The sequence below is a fragment of the Bufo gargarizans genome, chromosome 8 (genome assembly GCF_014858855.1).
Source record: "Bufo gargarizans isolate SCDJY-AF-19 chromosome 8, ASM1485885v1, whole genome shotgun sequence".
NCBI classification, from domain to species: domain Eukaryota; kingdom Metazoa; phylum Chordata; class Amphibia; order Anura; family Bufonidae; genus Bufo; species Bufo gargarizans.
Genome location: NC_058087.1, coordinates 186,077,560 through 186,093,277, shown reverse-complemented (window position 1 = coordinate 186,093,277; position 15,718 = coordinate 186,077,560). Strand labels below are relative to the sequence as shown.

General features: G+C 42.8%; 1 protein-coding gene across 5 annotated transcripts in view; it reads left to right on the top strand.

Moving 5' to 3' along the window:
- Positions 1-15,718, top strand: part of LOC122945640 — a 45,949-nt gene that overhangs the window by 21,461 nt on the left and 8,770 nt on the right. For 3 of the 5 annotated variants that reach the window (XM_044304766.1, XM_044304767.1, XM_044304765.1), the window contains exons 6-13: positions 2,081-2,143; positions 3,836-3,874; positions 4,395-4,475; positions 5,534-5,611; positions 5,723-5,785; positions 8,094-8,156; positions 10,364-10,441; positions 10,551-10,613. In XM_044304766.1, coding sequence (XP_044160701.1) covers positions 2,081-2,143; positions 3,836-3,874; positions 4,395-4,475; positions 5,534-5,611; positions 5,723-5,785; positions 8,094-8,156; positions 10,364-10,441; positions 10,551-10,613 — 528 coding nt within the window. The remainder of the gene's footprint in view (positions 1-2,080; positions 2,144-3,835; positions 3,875-4,394; positions 4,476-5,533; positions 5,612-5,722; positions 5,786-8,093; positions 8,157-10,363; positions 10,442-10,550; positions 10,614-15,718) is intronic. The other 2 variants (XM_044304768.1, XM_044304769.1) reach the window with 2 other exon arrangements.

Genomic DNA, 15,718 nt, shown 5'->3' with positions numbered 1-15,718 from the left:
GTACCTACATCATTTACAGAAAGAGACAGGGAGGCAGTACTGTCTGTACCTACATCATTTACAGAAAGAGACAGGGAGGCAGTACTGTCTGTACCTACATCATTTACAGGGAAACACAAGGAGGCAGTACTATCTGTAACTACATCATTTACAGGTAGAGACAGGGAGGCAGTACTATCTGTACCTACATCATTTACAGAAAGAGACAGGGAGGCAGTACTATCTGTACCTACATCATTTACAGAAAGAGACAGGGAGGCAGTACTATCTGTACCTACATCATTTACAGGGAGAGACAGGGAGGCAGTACTATCTGTACCTACATCATTTACAGGGAGAGACAGGGAGGCAGTACTATCTGTACCTACATCATTTACAGAAAGAGACAGGGAGGCAGTACTGTCTGTACCTACATCATTTACAGAAAGAGACAGGGAGGCAGTACTGTCTGTACCTACATCATTTACAGGGAAACACAAGGAGGCAGTACTATCTGTAACTACATCATTTACAGGTAGAGACAGGGAGGCAGTACTATCTGTACCTACATCATTTACAGAAAGAGACAGGGAGGCAGTACTATCTGTACCTACATCATTTACAGAAAGAGACAGGGAGGCAGTACTATCTGTACCTACAACATTTACAGGGAAACACAAGGAGTCAGTACTATATGTAACTACATCATTTACAGGTAGAGACAGGGAAGCAGTACTATCTGTACCTACATCATTTACAGGGGAGACAGAGAGGCAGTACTTTCTGTACCTACATCATTCCCAGGAAGGCACAGGGAGGCAGTACTATCTGTACCTACATCACTTACAGGGGCGATAGAGAGGCAGTACTATCTGTTCCTACATCATTTACATGGAAACACAGGTAGTCAGTACTATCTGTACCTAAATCATTTACAGGAAGACACAGGGAGGCAGTACTATCTTTACCTAAATCATTCACAGGGAGGCAGGGAAACATTACTATCTGTACCTTTGATTCGGCTGCTTCGCCGAGGAATTACTTTGTCACAAAGCGCATTCCTTTATATGTAGCGGACGCAATGACGGGGGAACGGCGTTCACGTCGCCCCTGTCATTGACCCCCTCAGATGCCGCCTTCATCTCTGGTCGTGGCATATGATATTGATATTTAGGCCTTTCAGGCTGATAATGGTTAAAAAAAAATTAATACTTACCTTATCCATTTGCTTGCAAAAGAGGCAGTCTTGGCCATCTTGATTGAACACTGATGTGATGACGTCATCACGCTGGCCGTGTGCGCCGGCCTCTCCATAACTTTGCGGCATCCAGTGCCAGCTCTAAATGTAAGACAGCGTCCTTGCTGCAGACTCTAAGTCTCTGCACTTATTCCCCATTGGGGTGCACCACACCTTACTATATCCTCCAGATAGCAGCAACACGTGGTGACAGCTCTACATTGTCTGGGGGACCCAGGATATTAGTGGGGACACCTCAAACCGGGCCACTGCTCTATGGCAACACATGACCAGGCATCTGCATTTCATTCTCCCCCACAGGCTGCTGTTACAACATGACTCTAGTCCTCGGGGGAGGGCAGCAATGAAGATCTAAGATGTGATTGGTCATGCTAGTCTGTTTTAAAACTATCCTAACTTAGAGCTATGAACACTTCTGCAACTCTATTATTAATGTGCTCATTGCCTATAAAATCAAATATTGAGCAATTTTACATATAGTCGTGATCCAAAATCTCCTCCCGTTTTGTGTCTGCAGCTTCTAGGCAGAGCTATGTGTCCCCGAGGTTACAGACAACAAACAGATCCTCTGTAGTCTGATCCGGCAGTTGTGTCAAGTTCTCTTCTATTGTCTGTACATTATATAGAATCAAACTACCCAGGGCTTTTTTATAGTCATCATATAGGAGTTTTTTAAAATCAAGACTGCAAACGTGCAACTTTTTTATTTCATATACAATGGGGGGAAAAATTGCTAATGTAAGGTGAAAAAAAATGAAACCTAAAGTATTATATTCCGTTCTTGGCAGGATGGAATACATTTTTATGCATTTCTTTTCTATATATATATTTTTTAATTTGCAGATAAGCCTCCAAAAACAGATGGACCCGAGAGACCCTCATTTTATAAGAACAAATTTATGAAAGGTGAGAAAATAAACTGTTGTATATTATGAAGGGCCGACAGCTTCCCTGTTCCCTTCGCTACCGCCTTCTAGGGCCAGTTTTAGACAAAATGTGTCTCTGGGCAAAATTAAGTCAGATGCCGCATGCTACCCCCCGACTTCCCCCACCTCTGGAAGATGGGACAGGAAAAATATATCTCTTAGGCCTCATGCACAAGGCCGTTGTTTTGGTCCGCATCCGAGCCGCAGTTTTGGCTGTTCGGATGCGGACCCATTCACTTCAATGGGGCCGCAAAAGATGCGGACAGCACTCCGTGTGCTGTCCGCATCCGTTGTTTCGTACCGAAACAACGTTTTGCAGACGAGAATAGGCATTTCTACAATGGTCCGCCTGTTCCGCTCCGCAAATTGCGGAAGGCACTCGGGCGGCTTCCGTGTTTTGTGGATCCGCAATTTGCGGATCACAAAAAACGGAACGGTCGTGTGCATGAGGCCTTAGTCATAGTCCGGAAGAGGGCGGGAGCAGCGAGCGGCATCCTACTCATCTCATTATTTTTTTTAAAGGCATTAAACTCAAATATGATCAAATAACACTCCCACTAACCCCTTAGTGACCACCCATACGCCTTTTTACGGCAGTCACTAAGGGGCCTTAGGCTGGGCCGCGGCCCTGCTCTAACAGCTCGGACTGCCAGGAGTGTTTAACACTTTACATGCCGCAGGCAATGCCGCCCTCCGCATGCAAAGTGCTGACAGAGGGAGCGGACTCCCTCTATCTCCCATTGGCACCCAGCAAATGCAATCGCGGGGTGCCGATGTGTGTGAAGTCTGGCTGGGGTCTCGTGTAGGCCCCAAACCAGCCTTGAGTAATTTCCAGCAGGCTGCGCCTCTCTGCGGGTCAATATCAAAATATATGAAAAATATATATAATCTCCCCCATATGTTTGGTATTGCCACGTCCGTAATGACCAGGACTACATAAATATCACATAAATTATCCCCTACGGTGAACGCCATAAAAAAAAGACAAAATTGCTAATTTATTCTTAGTTGCCGCATTACAAAAAAAAGTAATAACAAGCGATCAAAAAGCGCCATTTACTCAAAAATAATACCAATGAAAAATACAAGTCGTTCCACACAAATAAAGCCCTCACACAACTCCATAGAAAGAAAAATAATAAAGTTATGGGTCTTGGGAAGTGGCATTGCAAAAACATTTTTTCTTTTAAAAAAAAAGCGGTTTTATTGCAAAAAAATAGTAAAACTTAAAAAACCTATATGTATTTGGTATCACTGTAATCGTACTGACCCAGAGAAAAAATATATTATGTTATTTATACTGATAAAGAAACGCCGTAAAATTTATAACGTAAAAACGCAGTGGCAGTATTATTGTTTTTTCCATCTCCCTCCCAGAAAGATTTAATAAAAGTTAATCTGAAAGTTATGTGTACCCCAAAATGGCGCCATTAAAAATTACAACTTGTCCCGCAAAAAGCAAGCCCTTATAAAGCTATATAGACGGAAAAATAAAAAAGTTATAGCTCTTGTAACGCGACAATGAAAAAAGGACGTAAAACGCTTGGTCAGTAAGGCCCAAGACGGGCTGGTCACCAAGGGGTTAAGCATTGGAAATGTGGCATTTGCCCTAAAGTCATGTTCCATAATTCTTGCTGACATTGAATATTGTATTTCTAATTTGTATTTACAGATTTAAAGAGTATTTTTTGCTGTTATAACCGTAGCTATGGTGAGTTCTTCCTTCATCCATACTCTATATCTTATAGATATATCACCCCTTCCAGAACTGCACTTCTATGACATTGTTCATATTCAATGACAGCAGGCAGAGATCTTTCAAACAAAATGTATAATAAAGTTGACTACGTCCTAGCGCTTTGTGTCTCCAGCTCCTGTGCCCACCTACAGGTCTTGTGGTCATGTGTTGCTCTCTCCACCTGCCGCCCCTTCTCCTGTCTGTGGGGAAGAGGAGACAGACAGGAGAGTAACCCAGGACAGCAGGATCAGACTACACAGGGTTTGTTTGTATTCTGTAACCGTGGAAACACATAGCTCTGTGTAGCAGCTGTGAACACAATATATGAATTCATTTTTTCTTTGTAAAATCAAGACTATTTGCAAAGTTTGAAATGTAACCTAATGATATCACATAATATAATACACTGGACGACCCCTTTCAGTGGAGCCCTCCTGAAGGTGGAGTTCTCCTTTTATTCAGATGTTAAACTCTTGTTTTTTTATGTTCACAGATAAAAAAGGGGAAAAAGATTCAGAATATTTGATAATAAAGAAGATTCCTGTTGGAGTCGGGGCAAATATTGACTTTCCTGGTGAGTCCGCTCATAGCAGTGCGATATAATTTAGGACCCTTTCAGCAGCTGCTTGACACCAGCACACTCCTCCCCTCCTGAAGACGCTCTCCTCTCCCTTGTTTGGTAGCGTTGATGCACCTGTGGAGAGCACTTCCCTGGGTCACTTCTCCCCAACCATTAAAACCGGAACAGGACCAGCCTAGAAATGGCCCGCTGTCTCCAGGGGCCCCCAATAAATGGCCGCCTCTCTGTCCTTTGGTTGGATGTGCCCGTTCAGTATAATCCTGCAGAAAGTGGGGTGAATATTAACTTTCCTGTTAAGCATGCCCATCGCAACGATAAAATTTAAGTCCCTTTTAGGAGCTGCTTGACTCTAAAATACTCCTAAAGGCTGCACGGACTGCCTCTATGTACACATGCCCTTCAGCTGGATGATGTCCTGCCCGATACCTACTGGTGACGCCCCTATTATGGTGAACCCCATAGTGCCCAAATATAAACATAACAAAAGGGCCTGATTATCACCTAACAGGGCCCCAATACTATGGCCTGTGGATGCAAGCTATGGGTGCCCAGACCAAGCGGGCCACTGTCGCCCCTTCCATATTCATGTCGTGCACCCCTAAAACTAGTCCTTGCAATGTGGGCGTATGGGGGCACTGGTTGTCTACCATTGTCAGGCATGAGTTTACCCATCGCTATGTGTGTCACTTAGACATCATATAGTATTGCTGTCATTGCATTCAAGAGATTAAGGACAGGGGGGAAAGAAAGAGAAAATAGTTATGTATCTCCATGGTTACAGACTACGACTACTGTGTAGTATGATTGTATGGTCACGTGTTACTTTGTCGCTCACTCTTTTTGTTAACGTGCAGACTGCAGAGGAGCTGTCTACTCAGAACGGCAGGAGATTTTTAATAAAAGCTGTTAACAGTGATACTTGTTCATCTATAGGAGCAGTAAGAATTGGTTGCAGGGTTCACATACCCTTCCAGAATTGAATGTCTCTCTTTAAATAATAAAATACTGTATATAATTCCTCAGGATTTCGATTTTTTTTTTCCTGTTTGCAGATATCTTGGATAAATTACCAATACAGGAGACGAGTCCAGATCCATTGGATATTATCTATGACAACTGTCCGGTAGAAGGTGAGCCCCGAAAATGCATTAACAGTATATTCAACATTATTTTAACTATCTATGATGAAAAAGTGTATTATTTTGTTGTTTTTCCATTTTTATCTTTTTTTTACATTTTAGATGAACCCAAACAGTTTACTATGTTTGTCAAATATATGGGTGATCGAACCATTGTCATAAAAGGTAAGAAAATATATTGTTTGTTAGATTGGGTTATGTACCCTGAATGGAGGAGCCAAATTGATTACCTGCACCTTAAATGTTTATCGTAACATATCCTGTTCATTTGCACTGTTATTGCACTGTTTTCACACTGCACTGTGGAAAGGGTTAACACACAGCCAGCTAATACTGAGAGACTTTGGGACTTTCCAGCCTGTACACTGAGAAGCTAGTAGTTTTCCTTTACTGAAATAAGGGACTATGCAGAGTGTTTTGAAGGGAAAAAAAAGAGGCATTGAACTTTTGACCATCTGGTATAGCTCTGTCTAGACTGTTGTCATACTTCCCGACTTTAAAAAATAGTAAAGAGGGACAATATGTGTGGTGCACGTAGCGTGCCACAGCAATTTTTTCATACTAGGCCACGTCTCTAATTCTTCCCAAAGCATAACTATACACACCCAGTCTCCCAGATAGTAATTATTCCCCCTTTGTTCCAGCACATAGTAGTAATGCCCACACTGTGCCTCTTCACAGTAATCATGCCCACTTTGTGCTCCTTCACATAAGTTATCCCACATTGTGCCCCCTTCACAGTTGCAATGCCCAGATATGCCCCCTCACAGTAGTTATGCTCAGATATGTGCCCCCTCCCAATAGTTATGCCCAGATATGCCCCCTCACAGCAGTTATGCCCAGATATGTGCCCACTCACAATAGTTATACCCAGATGTGTGCCCCCATACAGTAGTTATGCCAATATATGTGCTCCCTTCACAGTTGCTATGCCAAGATGTGCCCCGTAGAGTAGTTATGCCAAGATATGTTCCCCATTCACAGTGGATGTGCCAAGATGTACCCCCTCAGAGTAGTTATGCCAAGATATGTGCCCCCTTCACATGAAGTAAAAAAAAATAAGAGTAAATACTCACCAGCAGCAGGATATGATCACACATTGTGCTACTGTGTAGGAGGAGCAGAGGCTAAGTCCCGGCCTGCCCTGCTCCTCCTACACAGTCCAGCAGCGCGATGTATGACCGCATTGTGCTGGTGCTGGGAGCGCTGGTCGCTGAGAGGAATGGTGAACTGGGGAGTGGACAGCTCCGTGCTTCACCATTACAATCAGCTTTGAGCAGGACCTACCTCAGCCGTTCAGGGACCTCCAGACGGTTGGGAGGTATGCTGTTCTTTATGTCTGGAAACTGCTTAGTGATTCCCATTGACTTGTATTGAGGCCCAATACAAGTCTATGGCAGCCATGAACTGCAACATTGTTTCTGTTAGGCTGTGCTTCTCCAACTTCTCCCTCCCACTAGAATGTTCTGAATCAGAAACTGTATAAAAGTAAAGCAGTCAGAACCCCTAAGTGTCTGCAGATAAGGAATAATCTTTAGTAGCAGAGACTTTACCAAACTTCACAAGAGACCAGAAGAAGACAGGGAGATGGATATACCCTGCCACAGACCCTGGATCATCAGCCCCTTGAGAGAGAGAGGGACAGCTAGCTCAGACCTTTCCTCAGCACAGAACCTTCTTCTGTCTGGGAGAAGCCAGTCCTATGCCTTGTCTGTATTGTTTTGCACTTACTGCAGACTCTAAGTCTCTAGACTTATTCCCCATTGGGGTGCACCACACCTTACCATATCCTCCGGACAGCAGCAACACATGGTGACAGCTCTACATTGTCTGTGGGACCCAGGATATTAGTGGAGACACCTCAAACCCGGCCACTAGTCTATGACAACACATGACCAGGCATCTGCATTTCATTCTCCCCCACAGGCTGCTGTTACAACATGACTCTAGTCCTCGGAGGAGGGCAGCAATGGAGATCTAAGATGTGATTGGTCATGTTAGTCTGTTTTTAAAACTATCCTAACTTAGGGCTATGAACACTTCTGCACTCCCTGTATTATTAATGTGCTCATTGCCTATAAAATAAAATATTGAGCAATTTTACATATAGTCGTGATCCAAAATCTCCTCCCGTTTTGTGTCTGCAGCTGCTAGGCAGAGCTATGTGTCCCCGAGGTTACAGACAACAAACAGATCCTCTGTAGTCTGATCCGGCAGTTGTCTCAAGTTCTCTTCTATTGTCTGTACATTATATAGAATCAAACTACCCAGGGCTTTTTTATAGTCATCATATAGGAGTTTTTTAAATCAAGACTGCAAACGTGCAACTTTTTTTAATTTTATATACAATGGGGGGAAAAATTGCCAATGTAAGGTGAAAAAAAATGAAACCTAAAGTATTATATTCCGTTCTTGGCAGGATGGAATACATTTTTATGCTTTTCTTTTCAAATTATTATTTTTTTATTTGCAGATAAGCCTCCAAAAACAGATGGACCCGAGAGACCCTTATTTTATAAGAACAAATTTATGAAAGGTGAGAAAATAAACTGTTGTATATTATAAAGGGCCGACCGTTTCCCTGTTCAAAATGTGTCTCTGGGCAAAATTAAGTCAGATACCACGTGCTACCCCCCGACTTCCCCCACCTCTGGGAGATGGGACAGGAAAAATATATCTGTTAGGCCTCATGCACAAGGCCGTTGTTTTGGTCCGCATCCGAGCCGCAGTTTTGGCGGTTCGGATGCGGACCCATTCACTTCAATGGGGCCGCAAAAGATGCGGACAGCACTCCGTGTGCTGTCCGCATCCATTGTTCCGTTCCGAAGCCCCGCAAAAAAAAATAACATGTCCTATTCTTCTCCGTTTTGCAGACAAGAATAGGCAATTCTACAATGGTCCGCCTGTTCGGCTCCGCAAATTGCGGAAGGCACACGGGCGGCTTCCGTGTTTTGTGGATCTGCAATTTGCGGACCACAAAAAACGGAACGGTCGTGTGCATGAGGCCTTAGTCATTGTCTGGAAGAGGGCGGGAGCAGCGAGCGGCATCCTACTCATCTCTTTTTTTTTTTTTTTTAAAAGGCGTTAAACTCAAATATGATCAAATAACACTCCCACTAACCCCTTCGTGACCACCCATACGCTTTTTTACGGCAGTCACTAAGGGGCCTTAGGCTGGGCCGCGGCCCTGCTCTAACAGCCCGGACTGCCGATGTGTGTGAAGTCTGGCTGAGGTCTCGTGTAGGCCCCAAACCAGCCTTGAGTAATTTCCAGCAGGCTGCGCCTCTCTGCGGGTCAATATCAAATTAGCACTTTTTAATGAAAAATATATATAATCTCCCCCATATGTTTGGTATTGCCACGTCCGTAATAACCAGGACTACATAAATATCACATAAATTATCCCCTACGGTGAACGCCATAAAAAAAATAAAAAAGACCAAATTCCAAATTTATTCTTAGTTGCCGCCGAAAAAAACGTAATAACAAGCGATCAAAAAGCGCCATTTACAAATAATACCAATGAAAAATACAAGTCGTTCCACAAAAATTAAGCCCTCACACAACTCCATAGAAAGAAAAATGATAAATGTATGGGTCTTGGGAAGTGGCATTGCAAAAACATTTTTTCTTTTAAAAAAAAAAGGGGTTTTATTGCAAAAAAATAGTAAAACTTAAAAAACCTATATGTATTTGGTATCACTGTAATCGTACTGACCCAGAGAATAAAGATATTATGTAATTTATACTGATAAAGGAACGCCGTAAAATTTATAACGTAAAAACGCAGTGGCAGTATTATTGTTTTTCCCATCTCCCTCCCAGAAAGATTTAATAAAAGTTCATCTGAAAGTTATGTGTACCCCAAAATGACGCCATTAAAAACTACAACTTGTCCTGCAAAAAACAAGCCCTTATAAAGCTATATAGACGGAAAGATAAAAAAGTTATAGCTCTTGTAACGCGACGATGAAAAAAGAAAGTAAAACGCAACGATTAAATTTAAGTCCCTTTTAGGAGCTGCTTGACTCTAAATACTCCTAAAGGCTGCACGGACTGCCTCTATGTACACATGCCCTTCAGCTGGATGATGTCCTGCCCGATACCTACTGGTGACGCCCCTATTATGGTGAACCCCATAGTGCCCAAATATAAACATAACAAAAGGGCCTGATTATCGCCTAACAGGGTCCCAATACCATGGCCTGTGGATGCAAGCTATGGGTGCCCAGACCAAGCGGGCCACTGTCACCCCTTCCATATTCATGTCGTGCACCCCTAAAATTAGTCCTTGCAATGTGGGAGTATGGGGGGCACTGGTTGTTTACCGTTGTCAGGCATGAGTTTACCCATCGCTATGTGTGTCACTTAGACATCATATAGTATTGCTGTCATTGCATTCAAGAGCTTACGGACAGGGGGAAAGAAAGAGAAAATAGTTATGTATCTCCATGGTTACAGACTACGACTACTGTGTAGTATGATTGTATGGTCACGTGTTACTTTGTCGGCTCACTCTTTTTGTTAACGTGCAGACTGCAGAGGAGCTGTCTACTCAGAACGGCAGGAGATTTTTAATAAAAGCTGTAAGCAGTGATACTTCACTTTTTATTGTTCATGTATAGGAGCAGTAAGAATTGGTTGCAGGGTTCACATACCCTTCTAGAATTGAATGTCTCTCTTTAAATAATAAAATACTGTATATAATTCCTCAGGATTTAGATTTTTTTTTCCTGTTTGCAGATATCTTGGATAAATTACCAATACAGGAGACGAGTCCAGATCCATTGGATATTATCTATGACAACTGTCCGGTAGAAGGTGAGCCCCGAAAATGCATTAACAGTATATTCAACATTATTTTAACTATCTATGATGAAAAAGTGTATTATTTTTTTTTTTTCATTTTTATCTTTTTTTTACATTTTAGATGAACCCAAACAGTTTACTATGTTTGTCAAATATATGGGTGATCGAACCATTGTCATAAAAGGTAAGAAAATATATTGTTTGTTAGATTGGGTTATGTACCCTGAATGGAAGAGCCAAATTGATTACCTGCATCTAAAATGTTTATTGTAACATATCCTGTTCATTTGCACTGTTATTGCACTGTTTTCACACTGCGCTGTGGAAAGGGTTAACACACAGCCAGCTAATACTGAGAGACTTTGGGACTTTCTAGCCCGTACACTGAGAAGCTAGTAGTTTTCCTTTGCTGACATAAGGGACTATGCAGAGCCTGCAGACTGGTTATGCAGAGGGTTTTGAAGGTAAAAGAAAAAGAGGCAGTGAACTTTTGACCATCTGGTATAGCTCTGTCTAGACTGTTGTCATACCTCCCGACTTAAAAAAATAGTAAAGAGGGACAATATGTTTGGTGCACGTAGCATGCCTGTCACGCCTTGCCCTGTGAATGTGCGGAGATCTGTCAGACTGGCTGCACATGTCTGACTTCTTTGTTTGATTTGGGTTTGAGCTGGATCCACCTTTCCTCAGGTGTACTGGGTTTCATTGTTAGTGAGACTATTTATCCCTCCTCCCCCCCTTCCCAGTGGCCTGTGCGGGTTATAGTTCTTTCCTGGGAGCTCTTGATTTGTGGTGGATCGTCGGCTCCTACTCTGCTCAAGATAAGTCCTCTCCGTTATTTCTCTTTGTGTGTTTTATCTAGGCATCTAGGGAGACACTTGCTTCCTTCTGGTTTGAAGAAGCAGGTTTCCTCTTCCCTTTTCCCTGCTGCTTAGGGTTTGCCCAGGGTGTTTAGGTTTAGGCACGAGGGCATGTGCATATCCACCCTAAGAGGATGCACATGAGCACAGCAGTTTGGTGAAAGCTTTTAGGGATCACTAGGAGGTGACCCTTTTCTCCCTAGCTTTTGGGCCAAGTCGTTTGTTCTGTTTGTTTTCCTGTGTTTCGTTATTTCCCCGCTTACCTACCAATTGTGACAGTGCCACAGCAATTTTTTCATACTAGGCCACGTCTCTAATTCTTCCCAAAGCATAACTATACACACCCAGTCTCCATAATGCCCCCAGATAGTAATTATTCCCCCTTTGTTCCAGCACATAGTAGTAATGCCCACACTGTGCCCCTTCACAGTAATCATGCCCACTTTGTGCTCCTTCACATAAGTTATGCCCACATTGTGCCCCCTTCACAGTTGCAATGCCCAGATATGCCCCCTCACAGTAGTTATGCTCAGATATGTGCCCCTTTCACATGAAGTAAAAAAAAAATAAGAGTAAATACTCACCTATTTAATCCGATGATCACAGCTCGGCAGTCGGCGCTCCCCAGCAGCAGCAGGATATGATCACACATTGTGCTACTGTGTAGGAGGAGTAGATGCTGATTCCCGGCCTGCCCTGCTCCTCCTACACAGTCCAGCAGCGCGATGTATGACCGCATTGTGCTGGTGCTGGGGAGCACTGGCCGCTGAGAGGAATGGTGAAGTGGGGAGTGGACAGCTTTGTGCTTTACCATTACAATCAGCTGGGAGCAGGACCTACCTCAGCCGTTCAGGGACCTCCAGACGGTTGGGAGGTATGCTGTTCTTTATGTCTGAAAACTGCTTAGTGATTCCCATTGACTTGTATTGAGGCCCAATGCAAGTCTATGGCAGCCATGAACTGCAACATTGTTTCTGTTAGGCTGTGCTTCTCCAACTTCTCCCTCCCACTAGAATGTTCTGAATCAGAAACTGTATAGAAGTAAAGCAGTCAGAGCCCCTAAGTGTCTGCAGATAAGAAATAATCTTTAGTAGCAGAGACTTTACTAAACTTCACAAGAGACCAGAAGAAGACACGGAGATGGATATATCCTGCCACAGACCCTGGATCATCATCCCCTTGAGAGAGGGAGGGACAGCTAGCTCAGACCTTTCCTCAGCACAGAACCTTCTTCTGTCTGGGAGAAGCCAGTCCTATGCCTTGCCTGTATTGTTTTGCACTTAAGTTCCTCCAGTAAAGGGGCACACTGGTTTACTGCAGATCCTGACTCTCTGGACTTATTTCACATTGGGGTGCACCACACCTTACCATATCCTCCAGATAGCAGCAACACATGGTGACAGCTCTACATAGTCTGTGGGACCCAGGATATTAGTGGAGACACCTCAAACCGGGCCACTGGTCTATGACAACACATGACCAGGCATCTGCATTTCATACTTCCCCACAGGCTGCTGTTACAACATGACTCTAGTCCTCGGAGGAGGGCAGCAATGGAGATCTAAGATGTGATTGGTCATGTTAGGCTGCTTTCACACTAGCGTTCGTCGGTCCGCTCGTGAGCTCCGTTTGAAGGGGCTCACGAGCGGACCCGAACGCAGCCGTCCAGCCCTGATGCAGTCTGAATGGAGCGGATCCGCTCAGACTGCATCAGTCTGGCGGCGTTCAGCCTCCGCTCTGCTCGCCTCCGCACGGACAGGGGCCTGGCCGTACGGAGGCATGCGGATCCGTGCGGATCCGTCCAGACTTACAATGTAAGTCAATGGGGACGGATCCGTTTGAAGATGCCACAATATGGCTCAATCTTCAGGCGGATCCGTCCCCCATTGACTTTACATTGAAAGTCTGGACGGATCCGTACGAGGCTATTTTCACACTTAGCTTTTATATGCTAAAATAATGCAGACGGATCCGTTCTGAACGGAGCCTCCGTCTGCATTATTATGATCGGATCCGTTCAGAACGGATCCGATCAAACGCTAGTGTGAAAGTAGCCTTAGTCTGTTTTTAAAACTATCCTAACTTAGGGCTATGAACACTTCTGCAACTCTATTAAAAATGCTCTCATTGCCTATAAAATATTGAGCAATTTTACATATAGTCGTGATTCAAAATCTCCTCCCGTTTTGTGTCTGCAGCTGCTAGGCAGAGCTATGTGTCCCCGAGGTTACAGACTACAAACAGATCCTCTGTAGTCTGATCCGGCAGTTGTGTCAAGTTCTCTTCTATTGTCTGTACATTATATAGACTCAAACTACCCAGGGCTTTTTTATAGTCATCATATAGGAGTTTTTTTAAATCAAGACTGCAAACGTGCAACTTTTTTATTTTATATACAATGGGGGGAAATATTGCTAATGTAAGGTGAAAAAAAAATGAAACTTAACCCCTTAAGGACCAGGCTCATTTTCACCTTAAGGACCAGGCCATTTTTTGCAAATCTGACCAGTGTCACTTTAAGTGCTCATAACTTTAAAACGCTTCGACTTACCCAGGCCGTTCTGAGATTGTTTTTTCGTCACATATTGTACTTCATGACACTGCTAAAATTGGGTCAAAAAAGTTAATTTTTTTGCATAAAAAAATACATTTTTTACCAAAAATTTTGAAAAATTAGCAAATTTCAAAGTTTCAGTTTCTCTACTTCTGTAATACATAGTAATACCCCCAAAAATTGTGATGACTTTACATTCCCCATATGTCTACTTCATGTTTGAATTGTTTTGGGAATGATATTTTATTTTTTGGGGATGTTACAATGCTTAGAAGTTTAGAAGCAAAATTTGAAATTTTTGAGAAATCTTCAAAATCCCACTTTTTATGGACCAGTTCAGGTTTGCAGTCATATTGTGAGGCTTAGATAATAGAAACCTCCCAAAAATGACCCCATTCTAGAAACTACACCCCTCAAGGTATTCAAAACTGTTTTTTCAAACTTTATTAACCCTTTAGGTCTTCCACAAGAGTTGATGGCAGATGGAGAAACAATTTTGAAATTTCTATTTTTTGGAAAATTTTCCAATATAATCAATTTTTTCCAGGAGTAAAACAAGGGTTAACTGCCAAACAACACTCAAAATGGGTTGCCCTGATTCTGTAGTTTGCAGAAACACCCCATATGTGGTCGTAAACTACTGTTTGGCCGAACGGTAGCACATAGAAGGAGGGGAACACCATATGGGTTTTGGAAGGCAGATTTTGCAGGACTGGTTTTGTTTATACCATGTCCCATTTGAAGCCCCCTGTTGCACCCCTAGAATAGAAATTTCAAAAAAGTGACTCCATCTAAGAAAGTACACCCCTCAAGGTATTCAAAACTGGGTTTACAAACTTTGTTAACCCTTTAGGTGTTCCACAAGAGTTAATGGCAGATGGAGAAACAATTTTGAAATTTCTATTTTTTGGAAAATTTTCCAATATAATCAATTTTTTCCAGGAGTAAAACAAGGGTTAACTGCCAAACAACACTCAAAATGGGTTGCCCTGATTCTGTAGTTTGCAAAAACACCCCATATGTGGTCGTAAACTACTGTTTGGCCGAACGGTAGCACATAGAAGGAGGGGAACACCATATGGGTTTTGGAAGGCAGATTTTGCAGGACTGGTTTTGTTTATACCATGTCCCATTTGAAGCCCCCTGTTGCACCCCTAGAATAGAAATTTCAAAAAAGTGACTCCATCTAAGAAAGTACACCCCTCAAGGTATTCAAAACTGGGTTTACAAACTTTGTTAACCCTTTAGGTGTTCCACAAGAGTTAATGGCAGATGGAGAAACAATTTTGAAATTTCTATTTTTTGGAAAATTTTCCAATATAATCAATTTTTTCCAGGAGTAAAACAAGGGTTAACTGCCAAACAACACTCAAAATGGGTTGCCCTGATTCTGTAGTTTGCAGAAACACCCCATATGTGGTCGTAAACTACTGTTTGGCCGAACGGTAGCACATAGAAGGAGGGGAACACCATATGGGTTTTGGAAGGCAGATTTTGCAGGACTGGTTTTGTTTATACCATGTCCCATTTGAAGCCCCCTGTTGCACCCCTAGAATAGAAATTTCAAAAAAGTGACTCCATCTAAGAAAGTACACCCCTCAAGGTATTCAAAACTGGGTTTACAAACTTTGTTAACCCTTTAGGTGTTCCACAAGAGTTAATGGCAGATGGAGAAACAATTTTGAAATTTCTATTTTTTGGAAAATTTTCCAATATAATCAATTTTTTCCAGGAGTAAAACAAGGGTTAACTGCCAAACAACACTCAAAATGGGTTGCCCTGATTCTGTAGTTTGCAAAAACACCCCATATGTGGTCGTAAACTACTGTTTGGCTAAACGGCAGGACATAGAAGAAGGGGAACGCCATATGGTTT